The 17,407-nt window shown below is 39.3% G+C and overlaps 1 protein-coding gene across 2 annotated transcripts in view; it reads left to right on the top strand.

The window, feature by feature from the left end:
• The first annotated feature begins 1,871 nt into the window (after window positions 1-1,871).
• GOPC (golgi associated PDZ and coiled-coil motif containing) overlaps window positions 1,872-17,407 on the top strand; it is a 40,651-nt gene continuing 25,115 nt past the window's right edge. For both annotated transcript variants that reach the window (XM_002927237.4, XM_002927236.4), the window contains exon 1: window positions 1,872-2,398. In XM_002927237.4, coding sequence (XP_002927283.1) covers window positions 2,111-2,398 — 288 coding nt within the window. In that variant the 5' untranslated portion in view covers window positions 1,872-2,110. The remainder of the gene's footprint in view (window positions 2,399-17,407) is intronic.

Here is a 17,407-nt window from a genome sequence, read left to right as displayed (position 1 = left end):
TGAATAATAGCTACCTCATATGATTTTGTGTCAAAGAATTAAAGCAAATAGCATAATGCTTTACACATAGTATGTATTCAACAACTGAAAGCTGTTCTTAATGTGATTCCATGTATGTGCTCCCCTCCAATTTTAAATTATTTACTTCAAATTCCTGAAAATGCATTGCTAACTATAATATGTACAGAGAAAGTGGCTGGGACCTTGGTAGCTGTAGTGATGATCTTGGAAATATTGCAGATGAAAATAAAGTTAATTTGGAATGAAATGAGAAAAGATGCATATTTTAGCTTTTTATTATTTATTTTGTGTTAAAACCTATGTGAAGGTGCCTATTTAAACTCAAGGTAAAGATCTCACAGTTAGTTTTGCTTGGCTAAGTTTGTCGAAGCCAAAGGACTTTACTGACCGATGTTACCGAGTGTGCCCTGCAGTACCCAGAGAGCAAACTAGAGCTATGATTTTATTCCACAATGTCATTGCGTTGGCGAGGGGTACACAATGCAGGCTTTGGTGGTGATCAACTGGAAGAGTCTGTTCCAGATCACAGGAGTCTATAGTAGGCTAGTAAAATTATTTCCTTAGGCAATGCAAGACAGGCAGTTCTCACCAGCGTACTCTGATTTCTCCTTCCCTTTCTAAGACTGGACTACTCTAGAAGTGAATAGGGCTAATGGTAAAGAACAGTTTGTAAACCCTCCAAAGTACTACAAAATTCAAATAAAGTTTGTAGCTGTGAGGGTTAAACTCACTAGCTCACGAGCTCTGCTTGGGTGAGGCTCACGTCTCCCTCGTGTGTCTCCAATGCCTCAACGGGGCTCTGCATTCAATATATTTATCAATTTATGAATATTCATCGTTCTGTTTTTATGAAATGTCACTGTGAAATTTCAACACTTCAGTTGTTGAAATAAGTACACTTTTTTTTTTAAAGATTTTATTTATTTATTCGACAGAGATAGAGACAGCCAGCGAGAGAGGGAACACAAGCAGGGGGAGTGGGAGAGGAAGAAGCAGGCTTCTACCGGAGGAGCCTGATGTGGGGGCTCCATCCCAGAACGCCGGGATCACGCCCTGAGCCAGAAGGCAGACGCTTAACCCGCTGTGCCACCCAGGCGCCCCTGAAATAAGTACACTTTTAAAAAACAGTTCCTTTAGAAACGTACGACCTGTGATGCAATATTAAGGAATACCAAGTGCCAGTCACTGAAGTTAAGCATTTAACCTTACTACTGAGTGAAGTAAATTTTAGAAACTAAGGCTTTGAGGTTAAAGAATACAACTAAATGGGACAGCTAATAGGTGACAGGGTGTAAAATTTGAACCCAGGTCTGCCTGATTCTTAATCACAAGACAAAAGGTCTCGCATAAATTCAGCAAAACCTGGTCGGCCGCTGTCCTTCAACGCGCAGCTCCAGGCAGTTTCCACCCGGAATTTAGGGTCTGGTTAAGCAAGAAGAGCCCGTATGTCCACCCACCTCAACCTCCACAGGCACTGTAATGGAAAGGTAAAACGTGGCCATTGCGCATGCTCACACCGCCCTTCCTCACATTCCCTTCCCTGCCCCTGGAAATCACTGCAGCAACTGTGCTGGAGGACTTTAGAACGGCTCCCGCCTACTGTGAAGTCAAATGGGCGGAAGCCGTTCACGTCTGCGACGTGGACACCCTTCTCTTCCTTGGGCCTTTCCAACTTGGAATCAAACACGATGCGTTCCCATTTCTCGGGGATTCAAGCACGAGTTTGCCAGTTGTCAATATGGCCGCTGACGGGCCGGTCCCAAGCAGAGGCTGTTCATAGGCCAAGGTCTCATCCTAGGCCCGCCCATTTCATACCTCCAGGTTGCGTCCGCCTAAGTCTTCGCTACGCATGCGCAGCGGGGGTGGGCCGGGAGGTGGGACGGCTCGATTCTTCCGTGTGCCACCGCCGCCGCCTTAGCTTCGCTGCTCTTGCCACTCCGGGGCTGCATTGCCGGCGTTAGCCGCGCGAGGGGAAAGTAGGGGACTGACGGAACGTGAGTGCGCGGGGGTCCCCGCAGTCCCAGCAGTTCCTCTCGCGTGGGGTGGCGGCGGGGGTCAGTAGCAGTCGGGGGAGGCCCTAGACGGCGCCATGTCGGCAGGCGGCCCGTGCCCGGCAGGAGCTGGAGGGGGCCCAGGGGGCGCTTCCTGCGCCGTGGGGGTCTCCCCCGGCGGGGTATCCATGTTCCGATGGCTGGAGGTGCTAGAGAAGGAGTTCGACAAGGCCTTCGTGGATGTGGATCTGCTCCTGGGTGAGATCGATCCGGACCAGGCGGACATCACTTACGAGGGGAGACAGAAGATGACCAGCCTGAGTTCCTGCTTTGCGCAGCTTTGCCATAAAGCCCAGACTGTGTCCCAAATCAACCACAAGCTAGAGGTGAGCTGTGGGCCCTGGAGGAGGTGGCATTCAGCCCCAGTCATCAGATCCCATTTAACGCACGGGGGAAACGACCCTAGAAAACTACCCACTGGGGCACCTGGGCTTCACATGTGACAGGGGAGTGCGTGTGTATATATGTGTAAAGGAAAAGAGTGAGGCGAGGTTGTAGAAAAAGGGGTGTAGATCGACCTGTGGGTGTCCCGGGGTCCTGTCAACCACCTTCCCAGTATCTCTGTGAGGAGGAAACAGGAACTGATTATACCATCCTACTGTGCATATAACATTAACAAACCGAAGACTTCAGCTCAAAGATTGTCAGTCCTAAGAATATCTTAGCCCACCTTGCAACATTTGAGTGCTTCTATGGATTTTCACATTGATAAACTAGGTTTGTGTATCATTAGACAGAGTGTTGATTGTTTTTAACTCTTTCAGATCAACATTTGTTGTTGCACACAGACATACTATTCCTTGCATGCATGAACAATTTAGGGAGATTCTATCAGAGCTCTTAGGAAAATTTAGTGGGATAAACAGGATAGTATCAGTGTCCTTTTCAGTGTACAGTTGGTCTTTCAATTACAGGCAGATACCACCAGAGTACTCTACAATTTTTCAAATGACTTATAACATTGAGGTTTTGTTTGTCCTTTACTGTAAATCGCAAAGTCTGGATTTATTTGTGAGAGCATGTGAAGAATGGTCATTTGCTTTAGTCTCTAATCTTGGTTGTGGTTGTGGCTGTGGGTGGAGTGGTGGTGGTTCCAAAAAAACAAAAATCCTGCTACACTGTGCAGAAAGTTAAATTAATGCATTATTACAGTTTTTAGAAACATGGGAGATTAACAATATTACATAAAGAGCATTTTCTAACTAGATAATTTAAGAGAATGAATCTTGCATTTTCAAATAGATAAAAATAGGATAATAGGATAATCAGTAATGTGCAAAGCTCTTTGAACATTAGGTTTCCTAAGAAATCATCATTGCTATCAGTTGTAATGACCGAGAGTACCCATTGGATTCAAATCAATATGAGTATCAGATGTATATCCTCTCTATGATTAGTGGTTAACATTCTTTTTCTTCCCTGTTATTTAGCCATGAAAAAGGTGGTATAATTGATCTGTGATAAGCATAGATGCAAATCAGAGATTTTGTTGAAAGAACTGTTCATTTCTTCTATCCTTTTTGAAAAGGTTGGAATGGAAGTGCTGATAGGAAGCTAATCACTTCTCGTTCTAGGTATATGAAGATGTTTCTTGATTAGTGGTTATTTCTAGAAGATAGTTTATTTTTCAGATGGTGAAAATGCATTTAATGGTTTTTAGAAATAGTACTTTAGCTTTAAATAACAGAGCAAGAGTAGCCTTTGCCACATGAGAACTTTCATATCATTTACAACTGCAAGTATCTACTGAGGATAAAAAGCTTTTTAAAATGAAACAATACCTGATTTTTTAAATGACCAAAGGACAGTGATATTTTGATGTCAACAGTGATATTTTGATGTCAAATATAAAATCTAATTTTGGAGAAAGGATTATTCTGTGAGTAGGGGATGGTGCTCAGTCTTTTTCATCTTTAAATATTTTAGATGAGTATTACAGAGCTTTAATAAATTATGTATGTTCTTTTTTTCAGAAATTGTAATTACATATTCTGACTCCACATCCTGGCTTAGGAGGTGGCGTTATTTCTCAAAATAAGAAACGCTAGCCTGTCATGATGTGAGCATATTTCTTCAACATGCTCGAAACCCTTGACTTAAAAGATCTTAGAAAATGGGGAGGGGACATTTTGTTTTTGTGTTGTTTTCACTTACATTTGACTTATCTGTTTGTGGGGGTTAATCTTTCTCCATTTAGCAGGTGTTACAGTTTTCATGGAATCGGTTATGTACTGCTGAGGAGAGAGGTTCATTGTCAGTAGTGCCTTTCAAGGTAGATCTGCTGTTGGATTATCTGCAGAATTTCAGAGGTTGCTTCATATACTATTAACAGTCACCTGAAATCTTGAAATCTTAGAAAAGATTTTCATACTTTCTAGCCCTGTTTTATTTCTCAATAAGTGGATTGAGTTCTCTTGTTTTAAGGATATGGACATTAAGATATAACATTTGAGAACATTTATGGTTTGATATAACAGGTGTGCACTGAATTTCAGTGGTTTTAGAGATTAATACTTTAAACCATATTACCATAATAAAATATTTTTATGATCAAAACACAGATACCTCCAGTGATAACTTATATTTAAATTGGCCTTGAGTGTCTTTGCAGATTGCTCCTTCTTCTGCCCAGTTATTGTGTCTTTAGGTAACACCATGTTTAATATTAATATAGTAGTTAGGAAAACAATTTTAGCTGCAAAAAAAAATCATAGGTTACATTTTAAAATACAACGTAAATGACATCTATGTGACTGCTGCTTGCCATAAGTTATATTTGGGGAGAGGGCTATTTATAAGGGGAAGGGGAGGCAAAGAATATCAGAATATATTGAGGTAGTGCCATTTCGAATTACTCACATCTCTCTTACTTACCCTACCCACCTGCTTGAGAATTCCTGCTATGGTAAGCTACTTGGTGATGGCTGTGCTGGAGTAACAGGTACTGACTGGGACAGTAGTAAGAGTAGTAGTAGTAACAGTAGTATTAGCATGTTGGAGGAGAACAAAGATTGAGAACCAGTACTTCAGAAAAACCCGTCTCTCTACCTGGAAATGCAGTTTTCTGCCTCTTTACCCCTTCTCTGAAATAACAGCAAAACAATACATCTGTCACATCTTCCTTTCCGTCAACAATTGCTGAATCAGTATCCATCTTTTTAAAGCAATTTACTGTTCACAGCCATCAGTGGAGAAACTTTTAACTTTGGTCTAGAGACATGTTTATAATGAAGTAATGATGTACTATTCTTTTACTGCTTTAAAGCTGTCCTGGTTTTAAACAAGCAGTGAGGCCATGTTGTAGCATTGAACTTGAAGGTTAATATTGATTCATTAGGTATTTATTGAGCACTAATTATGGTACCAGATGCTGTACTGGATATTTGGGATACAATGGAGAGCGAAAATGGACACAGTCATTTCTGTTACAAAGCTTGGATTCTATTGGTTAGTTAATTGGAATAATTTATCACATAAGTGTGAAATTCCAGCTTTGATGAGTGTTATGAAAGGTACATAGAATAATGAGAGCCTGTTCTGGGGGATCAGGAAGGCTTCCTTTTGGAAGTGACTATTGAGTTAAGACATAAAGGATAGGTAGGAATTAATTAGGCCACAAGTTATAGGAATGTCATTCAATCTTTCAGTAGAGAGAACAGAAAGTGGAATGTACCTGTGACAGGAAAGTGCATAATGCACTTGAAGAGCTGAAAGAGAATTGGTAGGTGTTACAAGAGCAGAGGGCCAGAGAAATGAGATGCAAGATAAGTTTGAACAGGTGGGTAGGAACCATATCTACTTGATTTTATCAGCCATGCAGTAGATTTGGGGGGCTGTATCATAGCAGTGGGAAATGTTTTAAACTAGATGGTAACCTCGGGTATGAGATTAGAATAGCTTACTCAAGCTAGGGTAAGGAGAGAGTTTTGGGTAATGAACAGAATGAACGCAGGAAATCACTTAGGGGGTTCTTATTCTGATCCATATGAGAGGATAGTGAGGGTAGAATAGTGCAGGGTAGGAAGGATAGTGCAGGGGAGGATAGTGGGATGGAGGTGAGTGTTCAGAACAGGAGAGACTTGAGAGGTAAAAATAAACAGTCTAGAAATGGATTGGAATGGAGGGATGAGGGAATTTAGGATGACTCCAAAGATGTCAGTTGGCTGAATGGGTAGATGTATATGAGTTATTATTAACAATAACTATATTGCTAAACTTACTGATCAATTAATTACTAATGGCCAGACTCTTAAGTGTTTTGCATGTATTGATTAATCTAATTCCCATGACAGTCCTGTGTGATAGGTTTAGTATTATTATTATTCCCATTTTACTCAGAATTAAGTAAGGGGCCCAAGGCTCCAGAACTAGAGAAATCAGTTTCTCCAAAACACAGGCATTTATGCCTGGTGGGGTGAAGGAGGAGGTCAAGAGAAAAGCAGGCAGAAAGAGTGAATGTGGCTGGATAGATAGTGGGAAGGAGGAGTATGGGGTTCCAGGGACGTATTGTTATAAAAATTAAACATGTTTATAAGCCAATGAGATGTATCTAGTTGAGAGGAAAGCTGAATATTCTAGCGAAAGAGAGGGATAATTAGTATTAGTAAGGTTTCTGAACAAAGAGAAGATCCAAGATACATGTAGAGAGAACGGCCGTACATTGAAAGGACAGCTGTTGTACTTTGAGGCAGGGGGAGACGGTGTTGAAGGAGAGGGAAACAGAGCAGAAGGTGGGAGGTTGAGAGTTTTTGTCTGACGGTTTCTTTATTCTCTGTAAAATTGGAGCCTGGGACAACTGCTATAAGTGGGTGAGAGTAGTAAGAGCTCGGAGAGAGTGAAAAGATTTGAAATAGTTAGGGAAGAGTGGGAGAGCCAGCTGGCCAGAGAAATAGGACTGCCAGGCAACCTTGGGGACTTACTTGGAGCTAGTTATCATAAATTCATGGTACAACCAGTCTGCCCTGTTGTGGGACTTTCTCCAGCAATGCTTACTTGGTTAGTAATAGGCACAGTGATGACAGTAATAATCCAATGCCATAGCAAGGAGTTTGGTATGTAGACAAGAGTGTTAACTGAAATGAAAATGGTAATGGGGATGAAGAAAAGGAGAAAATCTTCAATTAAAGAAGTAGAAACAGGATTTGATAGTTATGTATGTGCAGATAAGATCATAGCAAATTAGACTGGACCCTAAATCCAATGAGATAGTCCTGATAAGAGACACTCAGGACACACAGAGACACTGAGAAGAAGGCTATCTGAAGAAAGAACCAGAGATTGGGATGACATGTCTACAAGCCAAGAAATGCCAAGGATTGCTGTCAACCACCAAAAACTGGGAGACAGGCATGGAGGACATCCAGAAGGAACCAGTCCTTGATTGTGAGCCCCTGGCATCCTGAATTGTGAGAGAATAAATTTTTGTTCTTTTAAGCCACCAACTTTGCGGGGATTTGTTATGATAGCCCTAGGAGACTTAGACATTTTACTGAAGTAAGGAATCCAGAGGAAGGAACAGGTCTGGCAGGAAAGATAATGAGTTGAATTTAGAAGGTTGTGCATAGTTAAGGTCCTTATCCTTTCTTGCATATTCCTAACATAGTCTCCTAGTTGCTTCTTACCCACTCCAAACCATCCTTTCATTGTCAACATCATTCGAAAATGTTTAATTTTAACGGTTCATATCAAAAAAAGGGCAACTCTGATTCTGGTCACTCTTCTTTTTATACTTCCCTTTTACTCACTGGCTAAAATACCATGGTGATCAGTGCCCACCCAGTGTGTGTGTCCTTATCCTTGTCACCTCTTTGTAGTTGCTTTTGCCTTTTCATAGAACTGGTCTGTGTGCACTTCTCTAAATAGGCCTCGCCCTTGCATGGCATCGCTATTTTAACATAGGCTTTTGTGTGTAATGCCTTCTCTGTCCCCTTTGTCTACAGTATCACACGCCCACTCATCTGCCAAGGTACCACTTACGTCACCATCTCTGAAGGCTGTCCTCACCCCATTTATCTCTGCTCTCTATAGGCAGAGGCTGGCAACACCTTTAACTCACTTGGACTGTTAAATTGGTTACGTTGCGCTCTCACTAGTGGTTGCCACAGCTCTTTACCTCTAGAAGGTAAGCTCTTTGACGGTCAGGATGATGGCTTAGGTAAAATAATCTCAACATCAGATGCTTTGTGAAAGCTGGCTTCAAGTAGGAACATTTTCTCTTCATGAACCCATTTTCGTTTCTAACATTTGGTTGTTTTTTTTCCCTGTTGTACTTTCAAACCTTATTGACTAGTGACATTCCTTTGAGTATGGCTATCCGGTTGACTTACATGTGGATGACAGAATTGGTGTTTCGCTGGCCCCTTTTTAAAATTGGAAATTTGAAACTCACACATTAAATACCAACCTTTCTGACCTTTTTACATCCTTATCTCAGTTGTGAGGGGTTTTCATTTCTCAGACCTTTCCATACTGTATATATTAGTTGATCTCCATTCAGTACTAGGGTGAATTTCTCCTCTCTGACTGACCCTTTAACTTTTTTTTTTAAAAGTTTTTATTTAAATTCCAGTTAGTTGACATACATTGTAGTATTCGTTTCGGGCGTACAATATAGTGATTCAGCACTTGCATACATCACCCAGACTTTCACTTCCTTTTTTTTTTGCACTTCCTTTTGAATTGGTACATCACACATGCCTCTATAATAGTGTTTATGACACTCTCCATCATAATTAGAAATGTCATTTTATCTCTTTGTCAGACAGTGAAATTCTTAAGGGCAGAATTCATGTCTTATTCATCTTTTTGTCTCCAGATCCTGGCACACAGCATGTACTCAATAGATGTTTATTTGAATGAATAAATTGTTTGAAACACTTTTAGTGTTCTGCCATGAATCCTCCCAGGATTACCAGTAATCATTCTATAATACAGGTTTCATGAGAGCTGGGCTGGTATCTGTCTTATAATATCCATAGTGTCTAATGCAGTGTCCACCACATTGTTGAATGACTGAATCTGCAAGTTCATTAATTCCCTGTATGTAATTCACCGGGATATGATTTGTGAGTTAATATTTCATGGTATTCCACTTGAAGAAAAAATTGAAACTGTGACTAAAATAACATTAAACATCATTATATGAGAGTATTGTGTATGGATTTAGTGTGCTTGTGACATTTTTAAAATAATGGGTGAGTTGAATCTCCTTACCCTACCTCCAGTTTGATCATAGAGCAACTGAGTTCTTTAACATTAAAATGGAAACAAGAAACATTTCATGTTGTTGGGACTTCATTTTGTGGTTAACATCAAAGTAATTTATTTCAAAGTAATTCTATTTCAAAAACATATCACGGATTTATCTACTTGTTTCTATTTCAAATCCACCCCCATCCTAGTTCATTCACTTTGTCTCCTGTATTACATACAGCTGCCTTTTTTGAAACATAAATTTGATCATGTCTTTCTGCTTAAAATTTCTCAATTATACCATGAATAAAATTCAGACTCCTCATTATGGCTGACAAGCTCTGTATAATCTGACCTGTGGATATGTCTTCAATGACATATCTTACTATTCTTTTCTCTTGTTTTGTATGGTCTAGCCACATGGGCTTCTCTTCAGACTCTAAGATAACAGTTCTCAAACATTTTGGTCTCAGGACCCATTTACACTATACAAATTATGAGGTCCCCAAAAAGGTGGGTTTTTTTTTTTTTATGAGTTATATCTATTGGTGTTTACGGTATTAGAAATTAAAACTGAGAAAACCTTAAATATTTATTGCATCAGTTAAAAATAACAACAGTAAGCCTATGAGATGTTAATATAAATATTATTTTTAATGGGAAAATAACTTCAAAAAAAGAGTAGCATTGTTTTACATGTAAAAATAATTGTTAAATATCTGGCTTACCAGAAGGCAGCTGGATTCTTATATGTGCTTCTGCATTCAAACAGTTGTGATACAGGGTTTGGGTTATAGCCTAGGAAGAATGTTTGACCTCACCAGAAAGAAATAGTTGGATAAGGGAGAAGTATTTAATAACCTTTTCAGATAGTTGTGGATATTTTTCTTTGATATTAAAAGGTAATTTCTTGAGGTGCCTGGGTGGCTAAGTTGGTTAAGCTTCCAACTCTTGATTTTGGCTCAGGTTATGATCTCAGGGTCATGAGATCCAGCCCTGAGTTGGGTTCTGCGCCCAGTGGGAAGTCTGCTTGAGATTCTCTCCCTCTGCACCTCCAGTCCATGCATACTCTCTCTCTCTCACACAAAATAAATAAATAAAATCTTTTTTAAAAAGGTCATTTCTTAAAGGTCAGTTACAGTGTGTGGAGTCTAAAACTCTTTTCAGTGAAGTTTTCATCCACTGTTACAATAAAATAATGTGTAGTCATTGAATGAATCTTTTACTGAGTCATGGTGTTGACATTATGGATTGGTCATTTTGAAAATACTGGTTTGCTGAGTTATGCAGATTTTCTAAATGTGGGCACGTCTCATTATACAATATTTTAAAAATTACATTTGGGGGCACCTGGGTGGCTCAGTTGGTTAAGCGTCTGCCTTTGGTTCATGTCATGGTCCCAGGGTCCTGGGATCAAGCCCCACATCAGCCTCTCTGCTCAGCGGGGAGCCTGCTTCTCCCTCTCCCTGCTGCTCCCCCTGCTTGTGCGCACGCTCGCTCGCTCTCTCTGTCAAATAAATAAATAAATAAAATCTTTAAAAAAATAAAATAAAAATCACATTTGTTAATATTACCAGTCTCATTAGAAAAATCTTTAAGTGTTTGGAATCTGTCAAGCTCATGGTGATGGATTCAGTTTTTCCAAAATTCTAATTTTCATTTGAAAACACAGATTTTTATCATTGGCAATAAATGCTGCTGGTTGTTTGCCTTGAAGTAATGGATTCACTTAATTATTCTCGAGAATATTTCCACTAAATATATTAATCTTAGTAACTGTATTTGCTCTTCTTTCAAGTAAAAATGATGTTCCATGAAAAAAAAAATGTTTGGTTTTGCAGCTCAAGCAATTGCATAAGTGCTTTTTCTTGGGACAGCGTGGCTTGATATGCAGTGTATACGCTTTACAGACACTTCCCAGTTCATCACACAGAATATTAAAGAGACGCACTCAAGGGTTGAGACTTTAAAAATTAATAATTTGTACTGCTTTATCATGGGCATTCTTAAATGAACTTTTTTTTTTTTAAACTGTGAGCACGTAGTAGTGAAGAGTACACTGCATTGACTTGTACTACAGTGCTATCATTTTACACATCATTGCTTTTTGCACCTAGTACAAATGTCAGCATTGTAAAAACGCAAATAGTGTTCTATTATTATTGAAATAGTTTTGATCTTGTGGATGCCCTGAAAAGGTCCCACAGACCTGTGAGAACTGCTGCTCTGATAGTAAAGGGAACACTTCCCAGAAGAACCATACTCTCCCACCCCACTAATTCCTAAGGCATATTTCGCAAGGTTTCTTTCATACAGCTTATGCTTTGTAATTATATATTATATTACTTGCTTGTAATGACCTTGGACAAGTTACTTAACCTCTCTGTGTTCCAGTTTCCTTCTCTGTACAAAAAATTGTGTCTCTCAAGGCTTAGCATGAGGATTAAGACAATTAAAATATGCATATGTTCAAAACAGTGCCTGGCGTCTAGTTAATGCTATTATTACGTATGCCATTCATTTTCTTTACATACCACCTCCTGCAGAAGGCCACTGTAAGCTTTGCAGGGCAGGACCCACATATGTTTCATCTACCAGTGTATCCCCAGAACCTGGCCAAGTGCTTGGCATATGCTGGGGGTTGATAAATACTTTTTGAATGAATGTATTTTAAAAATAAAAATAAGTTTGCTTGTCTTAAGCTGCAGAGCAGTTTGGAGAGAAATGATGACAGATGAAGTTAGTGGTCCTTATGCTGAGATTGAGAGGAAATTAGAACAAATAGGTGGCGTTTTCTCACAGAACTTTTGTAAGCCCGATGAGCAGACTGTCTCAGCAGCCGACTTGCAGTCAAGAGGAATATTATTTCCTATCTCAAGGGGCAGCAGAGGTTTTTATATTTGACCTGTGAATATATTTTCTGTTTGGTCACAGTCTTTGTTTTAGAATAGGACTTCTTGGCTTCCTGTAATCTTGGATAGTAGGAGCAATGCTGACCACCTTATGCATACGGAGAAAGAGAAAACAGGGTGATTGAGTGTTAACTCATATTAGCTCTAAGACTTTGTTCTGCTATGTGGAAGGAGAAGAAGAAAAACCAGGGAATTGATCAAAATCCTTTTGTTAGCTACATTATCCCCTTGACTTTTGTCACAGGAGAAAAGGCCACGTGAAGACTATGGTTTTGTTCTGCTTCTGCTGTCGGGCGGGATCCTTTATGCAACAATTTCTGTGATACTTTCTTTTAAAAGTTTAGGTCTGGGAGAGAGAGTTTCACCAGATAAAATGGCATTGCTTCTTTTAATGAGACAAGGAGAATTATATAATATATAAAGGGTTTTCTATTTATAGGAAACTAGTATTAAATTTAATACACAAAAACAGTATTAGGATGATATTTTTATAGTGATATTGTGCCATGTCTGTTTGTTTTTTACATTTATCTATCTTATGAGCTTTAAAGCCTTTTGGGAAGTAGGTGGGTATAGATGATCAATTTTAGATATTGGTATTAAATGGCATAATTGCTAGAGATTTAAATTCTAATCTGTCATCCTAAACTCCATTTCCAAGCATAAAATACAGATGTTTAAAAGCATACTTGTTTCCTTTTAGTGATGACCTTTCATACACGTACTTAAGACAGAAGGGGTGGAAACATTATAGGTAAATGTGAAATTATATTTACTTCTTTGTCAGCAGCTTTCTGTGCTGTTGTTCATTACAGTTAAACTGCTATTTGGAGTCAACTATTTTCTCTCTAATTCTTAAGCAGCTTGGGGAATGTATGCTTTTGTGTGCATGCATGTCTGTGCCTGCGTGTGTGTCTTTTTGTGCATATGCATGAGCCCCTGCGTGTGTGTGTTGGCGGGGGGGTTGCTGGCTAGATGAAGATGTTCTGAGTCTCTTGCTTAAAGCCCTGTCTGTCTGAGATTTGGGGATGTGATCTCATTTGGAGCTCCTGCGCTGCTTTGTCACCATTTCCCTATTACTGCCAGGATTACACAGGGTGTCAGGAGGTCTGAGTTTTAATGCCATTTGTAATTTGGGGCAACTCACGTAATCTCTTTGGGCCTCAGTTTCTTCATGTGCAAAATGAAGTTGTTTTACCAGATTTTTTTAGGTTCTTAGTTGGGCCCTCTAAAATGTGTTACTAAAAGAGCTGAACGACATGCTGAAACTAATGATTGATCTAGATCCAAGTTCCCTGCCATACAATATGAGGTTTGCTGTTTCTTGTCTCAGTTTGATCCTCTCCTGAGCTAGAGGTTTTTGGGGAGTGCTTAAGGTAAACTAATTGGCATTTTTATCCATAAGACTGTTAAATAAAAACTAGTTTATGTTTAGAAAGAAAAAAATACAACTGTTGTGTATTTTTAGAAGAGAACATGGACAGAGGATTAAAGTCTAGACAAAGTGGAAAAATAGGAAGCTTAAAATACAAAAATTCCTTTGATTTTGGTGCCACACAGTGGAATCCAGTAGTGACATATTATTTTAGAGAGGTCTTATCTTGTTGGAAAAGTTTGGGTGTTTGAAAGAGTGTGAGATGACAAATGACAAATAGAAAAGTAACAGCTCCATTAAATACAGATAAGTGATGGTGATAATGCTCTAATGTTATTTAGATAGACCACTTCTCTGTCTTTTTCTTTTTTGGGAATACTTCATTCCTACCTTGCGAAATATGCCTTAAATTTTCATCTGTCTCCACACTGCATTCCGGCTGGACCACACGCTGAGAATCACTGCTTTAGAAAATCTCATCAGTGGTTGATTTAATAGCTTGGGTGTAGTGAAGGCCAGTGGTCTTAAGTAAGGCCCGGAGACCCTCCTAGGATAAGATCATTTTATCCTTACTGTCGAGGAAAAGAATGTCTTCATGGTCAGCTTTGTTTTATTTTTTCTGTAAATGAATCTTCAAGATCAAATATAAGAAAGTGAAAAGATTGTATCCCAAATTAAGGCTGTATTTAATAGTTTTTAACTGTTTTTGGTTTTGCTTTTTAAAGCATTTTTGGGATATTGCTTGAAAATTTAAGTAAGAGTTGAAGGTTGAAATCAGCTGTTTCCTTTAAACTTTCAGTCTTTACTAGTTCTAGTGTTGCCAGGGTAAGGCAGTCAGGTGAAAGATACTCAGGCTTTTTTATGGTCAGACTGATTTTGAGTCTGTTACTTATTAGCTGTGTGATTTTGGGCAAATTGTTTAAACTCTGACTTCCAGTTTCCTTAACTATTAAGAAAAAACTTGGAGAGTAAGAATTACAGTTAATGTATGGTGTGTATATGCCTCCCATATGGTATATAGATACTTGCTTTGTGTTAGCTGTGAATATTGTTAGTAAGTTAAACATGTGTATTGTAGCTATAGAAACACATTCTTTCCCCTTATGGCCAGCTGCTTGATAACACTTCCACTGCCTTGCCCTGTGAGTAATTGGGTTCAAAGTGCTGTTTTGCTGCTGACCAGTTGGGTAGCCCTGGATATAAAAACAATTTTGATTGGCCTTGGTTTCATTATGAAAGTAGTAATTGTCATAATCATAGTCTTTATGTTATACTCTAAGATCTCTTTAACTTCTATAATTTGGTGATATTAGGAAGGTAACCATCAAATAAAATATGGAAATTTCTAATCTTGACATAAAATTTATCAATGACTGTTTTCTTAGCAACTAAAATGTTTACATCTTAGACAAGAAAAGAGTTAAATATTACTAAATTTAGAGTAAATTTGAAATACTTGTTTGAAAAATAAAATTGGGCTTTGAATTTTATTTTACTTTATTTTTCTTGGTAGATACAATGTACTTTATTGATGTACATAACAAAGTAGGGCTCCCTAAGCCCCTCTCCTTCTTCAGAGGATTTAGGAGGGAAACTTGTTAAGGTCAAGAGATTCTCATTGTATTGGGGGATAATTTGGGGCAAGGACTCTCCAGCAGCTGAGGGCTCTGTCTTCCTCTTGTGCTCTCACCGGGGCTGGTGGTCCAGGGGGCTCTTACTTCTTGGAGGCCATGTGGACCATAAGATCTACCACCTGGTTGCTGTAGTCAAATTCATTGTCATACCAGGAAATGAGCTTAACACAGTGGTCATTGAGGGCAATGCCAGTCCCAGCACCGAAGATGGAAGAGTAGGTGCCATTGTTAAAGCTGTAGGAGACAACACGGTCCTCAGTGGTGCCCAGGATGTCCTTGAGGGGGTCCTCCGATGCCTGCTTCACCATCTTCTTGATATCATTGGCAGCTTTCTTTAGGCAGCAGGTCAGATCCATGACTGACATGTTGGGGGTGAGGACATGGAAGCCCAAACCAGTGAGTTTCCCATTCAGGTCCCAGATAACCTTGCCTCCATCCTTGGCTGTAGAAGCAGGGGAGATGTTCTGGGCAGGCCCTCAGCCATCACGCCACAGCTTCTCAGAGGGGCCATCCGCGGTCTTCTTGGTGGCATGGATGGCATGGGACTGTGTCATTAGTCTTTTCATGTTACCCACGTTGTCGTGAATGATCTTGGACAGAGGGGCCAGGCAGTTGGTGGTACAGGAGGCATTGCTGATGGTCTTGAGGGAGTTGTCATACTTCTCATAGTTCATGCTCATCACATACATGGGCCATCATCAGAAGGGGCAGAGGTGATGACCCTCTTGGTCCCACCCTTCAAGTGAGCCCCATCCTTCTCTATGGTAGTAAAGATACCAGCGGATTCCACAACATACTCAGCATCAGCATCACCCTATTTAATGCTGGAGGGATTTCCTTCCTGGACGATGGAGATGGGCTTTCCATTGATGACAAGTTTTCTGTCCTCAGCCTTGACTGTGCCTTTAAATTTTCCGTGGGTGAAGTCATACTGGTACACATAGACCATGTAGTTGAGGTTAGTGAAGGGGTCATTGATGGCAACAGTGTCAACTTTGCTAGAGTTAAAAGTAGTCGTGGTGACCAGTTGCCCAAGATAGCCAAGTCCAAATCCCACTGGTACTGAACAAAAAGATGCAGCTGTCTGTTGAACAAGGAGAAACAGAGAGCCTGGGCTTCTCTTTGTAAAGAATTTTTACTTACTTTTTAAGTTAGGTAACCTCTTCAAAAATTATTTATCTTAATGAAGAGTCCATGTTTGTAATAGGCCACATTCAAAAGACCCATGTACTACCCTGTTTTCCTTGCCCTTTTAAAATTATAATCATTTCTGACTTAAATATTAGTCTGCCAAATTAATGAATACCACTTATGCCTCTTTAACTTCTTTGTTAACTTGTTTTACTCAATTATTAATAACTCATGAAATTTTTGGTTTGAAAGGTAAATCATATTGGGATGACCAGGCAGTATTCACCTTTTGAAACATATTGTATACCCCTTGTCACAAAGATTTAATTAAGTAAACCTAATTAAACCTTTAAAGATTTTTTAAAAAAATTTTAAGTTATCTCTATATTTAGCATGGGTCTCAAACTCACACAACTGCAGGATCAAGAGTCAACATGCTCTAATGACTGAGCAAGCCAGGCACCCCTAACTAAACCTTTAGATCCAACTGTCAGTTATAGATCTACATAGAGGAATATATTCCAGATCTGCATAGAGGAGTGTATTAGACAACACTGTAAAGAATAAGTAAATGCAGAATAAAAGTCACTGTAATGAAAAAAGAGGTAAGGGTTGTGATAGATTAAATGCCTTATTTTAAACTTTCTGGGTATAGGTTCACTTTAGCATAAGCTTCATATAGTTCAAAAAGAGTGTGTATTATTCAAATATTTGTTTTCCTTTTGTGATTACTTTGTTTCAAAGACTATAAAAACCTATAGGTTTTTGAGTTTTTTATTTTTTTTGGACTAAGAAGGACTTTCCAGACACTAATTTTTTAATTTTTTAAAAAGATTTTATTTATTTATTTGAGATAGAATGTGAAAGAGAGAGAGCAAGGTGGGGGCAGATGGAGAAGGAGAAGCAGACTCCCTGCTGAGTCCAATGTGGGGCTCGATCCCAGGACCCTGAGATCATGACCTGAGCCGAAGGCAGACGCTTAACCAACTAAGCCACCCAGGTGCCCCAAGACTTATTTGTACTTTAAAGGAGCAGTCTTCAAAATGTACTGAACATTGTCAAGTAAGAGGTGATTTTAAATGTTTGTAAGTT

This window comes from Ailuropoda melanoleuca, chromosome 10 (assembly GCF_002007445.2).
Source record: "Ailuropoda melanoleuca isolate Jingjing chromosome 10, ASM200744v2, whole genome shotgun sequence".
Taxonomy (NCBI): Eukaryota; Metazoa; Chordata; class Mammalia; order Carnivora; family Ursidae; genus Ailuropoda; species Ailuropoda melanoleuca.
Note: the sequence above shows the minus strand (reverse complement) of the source record. Positions and strands in the feature narration are given on the sequence as shown.